This window comes from Corapipo altera, unplaced genomic scaffold, assembly GCF_003945725.1.
Source record: "Corapipo altera isolate COAL_440 unplaced genomic scaffold, ASM394572v1 60245, whole genome shotgun sequence".
NCBI classification, from domain to species: Eukaryota; Metazoa; Chordata; class Aves; order Passeriformes; family Pipridae; genus Corapipo; species Corapipo altera.
Window position 1 is genome coordinate 1,250 of NW_020886867.1, and position 4,042 is coordinate 5,291.

The 4,042-nt window shown below is 64.0% G+C and overlaps 1 protein-coding gene across 4 annotated transcripts in view; it reads left to right on the forward strand.

Annotated features, from left to right (window-relative positions):
- The window catches only part of MSL1 (MSL complex subunit 1), a 5,277-nt gene extending 1,243 nt beyond the window's left edge, over window positions 1–4,034 (forward strand). For 3 of the 4 annotated variants that reach the window (XM_027632539.1, XM_027632537.1, XM_027632536.1), the window contains exons 2-8: window positions 879–1,102; window positions 1,428–1,810; window positions 2,445–2,509; window positions 2,682–2,749; window positions 2,984–3,108; window positions 3,255–3,327; window positions 3,436–4,034. In XM_027632539.1, coding sequence (XP_027488340.1) covers window positions 900–1,102; window positions 1,428–1,810; window positions 2,445–2,509; window positions 2,682–2,749; window positions 2,984–3,108; window positions 3,255–3,327; window positions 3,436–3,526 — 1,008 coding nt within the window. In that variant the 5' untranslated portion in view covers window positions 879–899 and the 3' untranslated portion in view covers window positions 3,527–4,034. Of the gene's footprint in view, window positions 1–242; window positions 363–878; window positions 1,103–1,427; window positions 1,811–2,444; window positions 2,510–2,681; window positions 2,750–2,983; window positions 3,109–3,254; window positions 3,328–3,435 lie in introns of those variants that run through there. The other variant, XM_027632538.1, reaches the window with a different exon arrangement.
- The last annotated feature ends 8 nt before the right edge of the window (window positions 4,035–4,042 follow it).

Sequence of the window (4,042 nt, forward strand, 5' to 3'; positions counted from 1 at the left end):
CCCACCCCAGCCCGGGGGTCTGGCGTCCCCCACGGCCCCGAGAGGCTGCCAGCCTTCATGGGGGGGCACTGCGGGGCCCCCGCGGCTCAGCTGAGCTGTGCCCCCCCCCCCCCCCTCCCCGGGGGGGCTGCCCCTCGCCCCCCCCGGGCCCCGTGTGCGGGCCCTGATCGTGTCTGCGTCCCCCCCCCCGCGGCCGTGGGTCACCCCCTGCCAGCCCCACAGCGCCGTGGCCGTGTGCCATCAGGCGGTGGTGGCTGCGGTGGCAGCGGTGGTGGCCCAGGTTGTGGCGGGAAGGACAGGGACACCCCACGTGGTGCCGCCGCAGGCGATGCCGCATCCCCCAACATGGAGGAGCCGCGGTGGTGAGGCCGTGATGGCGCTTCAGGGGTTTCCCGGGGCTTCCTGTGGGGTGACACCGGCGGGGAGGTGGGGCTGGCAAACCAGGAGTGCACCAGGCTCCATTCCCTGAGGCTGGGTGTCCTCCCAGCCACGTCCCTGGGGGGTGCTGGGACCCCCCCACTGCACTGTCCAAACCACCCCTTCTAAACAGTGCAGCCCCCGGCTGTGACAGAGGCTGGGGAGAGTTGGGGACAGGTGACCACGGGCAGGTGCTACCAGGTGCTCTCTAAGCCCACAGGCAGTTACAAACCCCCCTCTCCCTCCTGCAGCATCGGGGAGGATACTGAGGTTGGGACCCCCAAATTCTCTGGTTGCCCAGAGAAGCTGTGGCTGCCCCAGCCCTGGAAGTGTCCAAGGCCAGGTTGGATGGGACTTGGAGCAACCTGGGCTAGTGGAAGGTGTCCCTGCCCATGGCAGGGGGTGGGACTGGATGGGTTTTAAGGTCCTTTCCAACCCAACCTCCCTCACCTGCCCTGCAGCTCCTGGCACGGATCGAGCGCATGGAAAGGCGGGTGCAGCTGGTGAAGAAGGACAGTGAGCGGGAGAAGCACCGCATCTTCCAGGGCTTTGAGGTGGATGAGAAGCCAGAGGCAGAGGCATGTGAGAAGCTGCCTCTAGAGTGTCCCCAGGACCTGCTGGAGCCCCCCCCGACCCTGCAGCCCAAGCACTTCCCCTATGGCAGGAACGGGAAGGGGCATAAAAGGTATGGGGTGCCTGGGGGGCTGTGTGGGGGAAAGGGGGGACATTCCCTCTGGCTTTATCCTCTGTCCACGGGGCTCCCAGCGACCCTTGAGCTGCTCAGAGAGGCTGCCCAGCACCAGGAACACATCCCTGCATACAGGAGAACCTGATGAAAGCCTGGGGGGGGAGGGAGGGGGGCCAAAATTCCGGGGAAGGCTCTCTGGAAACTGCCTCTGTTCTGCCCTGATGCGACAGCCCAGGTTTGGGGGTGCTGGACTTCCCCCCGTGGTGGCCCCGGTGTGGGGTGAGGATCCATGTGCCTGGCTCAGCTCCTCTCCCTCCTGCAGGAAGCCGGCATTCGGGAGCACGGAGAGGAAGACGCCCGTTAAAAAACTGGTGTCCGAGTTCTCCAAAGTGAAGAGTAAAACTCCAAAGCACTCCCCGGGGAAGGAGGAGTCAGGCGGCTCCTTGGCTGAAACTGTTTGTAAACGAGAACTGCGGAGCCAAGAGACTCCGGAAAAACCCCGGTCACTCCTGGAGACCCCGCTCCGAGCCTCGGCCCCGCCGAAGGGCCCCGGCACCCACCCCAAGGAGAAGGGCTTGGGCAGCGAGGCCGACGACCTGCCCTATCTCTCCACCACCGAAATGTACTTGTGCCGCTGGCACCAGCCGCCCCCGTCGCCGCTGCCGCTGCGGGAGCCTTCCCCAAAAAAGGAGGAGACTGTAGCAAGTAAGGATGGAGAGAACGGTGGAGAAGCTGCTAGGGCTGAGCTGGCCAGGGAATGCAGCTCAGCACCTTCATCCTGAATCCGGGACAGGGCTCCCAGATTCCCAAAGGGAGTGCCCGTGGTGCTGGGAGAGGTGCCATGCTGCTGGCTCCTTCCACGGTGGTGGGTGCTGGCTCTGGGCTCTCCCAGATCTCGTCTCCGGCTCACCTCGCTCTGGGCAGGGCTCCTGGCCCCACTCTGCTGGTGTCTGTTGGAGTGAGGGGTGAAGCAACTTCCCCAGGGTGGTTGGGAAACGTGCTCTGGCTTGTGCCACCGTGCCACAGCACCGGGGTCACCCGCTGTCCCTGAATCCTGTACCTGTCCTGCCAGGTGGCCAAGTGCTCCGGCGTGGGGAGAGCTCAGCACATCCCTGGAAGTGGCTCAGGTTTGCTCGTGTGCTTGGCCAAAGGGGTGATGACAAACTCTGCCTCCCCCCAGGCCCCCATCAGCTCCTGGTGCAGCAGCATCGCCTGGCTTGGCTTGGGATGAGGGTTTGGGAGATTCCAAGCTGTGCTCTGAGGGAGGGATAGGAGGGAAAGGTGGGGCAGGGGGTGTGGAGGTCCCAGTGGGGGTAACAGCTTCCCTCTCGTCCTGCAGTTCCGTCATGGAGGGACCATGTCGTGGAGCCCCTGAGAGACCCCAACCCCTCGGACCTCCTGGAGGTATGTGAGCCATCCCACAGCAGCTCCCATCGGACCTGGTGGTGCCACAGGGGCCTTCTGGGCTGTTCCACGCTCCTGGAGCTGGGGGGGGAAGGACCAGCCCTTCCTGGGGCTGTGGGAGCAGGATCTGGCACCGGGATGACGTGCTGATCCCTGTCTGGTGTCGTTGCAGAACCTGGACGACAGCGTCTTTTCCAAACGGCACGCGAAGCTGGAGCTGGATGAGAAACGAAGGAAAAGGTGGGAGCAAGGGGACCAAGGGGGGTCTGGGGTCCATGGTCCTGCAGAGGAGGGTCTTGAGGTGTCACCTGGAGCAGGAGGATGGGACAGGGTGCAACTAGGGTGGGAGCCTGGAATGCTGTGGGAGGAGGGATGCTCCTATGTCACTGGCAGCCGGCACAGCCCCGTGATCCCCCCGGGAGGGTCTGGCACTGCTCCTGGCTCCTCACTTTCCCATCCATCCCGTTTTTCCAGGTGGGACATCCAGCGGATCAGGGAACAGAGAATCCTGCAGCGGCTGCAGCTCCGAATGTACAAAAGGAAAGGGATTCAGGAGTCGGAACCTGAAGTTACCTCATTTTTCCCTGAGCCAGATGACGGTGAGTTGGGGCCCAGGGGTGTTGGGGTGTGGACAGGGGTATTGGGGTGCAGATGGGGGCTGTTGGGGTGCAGACAGGGGTGCTGGGGTGCAGATGGGGTTGTTGGGGTGCAGACAGGGGGGTCTCACGTTCTGGTGTCTCTGCAGTGGAAAGTTTGCTCATCACCCCATACCTGCCCGTCGTCGCCTTTGGCCGGCCCCTACCCAAACTGACCCCACAGTGAGTACGGGGGGCGCGAGGGACAGGGACGGGATGGGCCTCAGTCTGGTGTCACCCCCAGGAGGGCACTGGTCAGTCTGGTGCCGGTGACACCATCTGTGCCCGCAGGAACTTCGAGCTGCCGTGGCTGGATGAGCGCAGCCGCTGCCGGCTGGAGGTGCAGAAGAAGCAGACGCCTCACCGGACCTGTCGGAAATAACGGAGATGCCGGGAGCTCTGAACACCTCCGGGAGCTCCGTGTGTCCCCAGAGGCTCCGCCGTCACCGGCTCACCGCCCGCTCCGTGCCGACGGATGGTTTCGTTCCTCCGCGATCCCAGTTTTGTTCTCTTGGGTTTTGGAACGTTCCCCGGACTCGCCCCCCCCCGCGCTGGCACCGGCCGAGGCTCCCCAGCGGCTGCTCCGCTCCCGTGGCCTTGGGATTTGGGATATCGCCGTGGGGATCACCAGGGCCCAGTCCTGGTGTCCGGGGGTGCCGCGTCCCCCCAGGACTCACCCGCCGCTGCCTTTGTGTTGCGTTTAGTTAGAAAACGGGATAAACAGCGGGTTTTGTCGGAGCCAGACGGGAACCGGGAAGTTGGAAGCACCTGGGAGCCACTTTTGGGGTGTTTTCCCCCGTCTTTGGGGAGTTTCCCCCCCCCTCTGGAGCGCGTTGGCGGGGGCAGAGGGGGGGAGAGTTAAAAAGCAGAATTTTTTTTTTTTTTTTTTTTTTTTTTT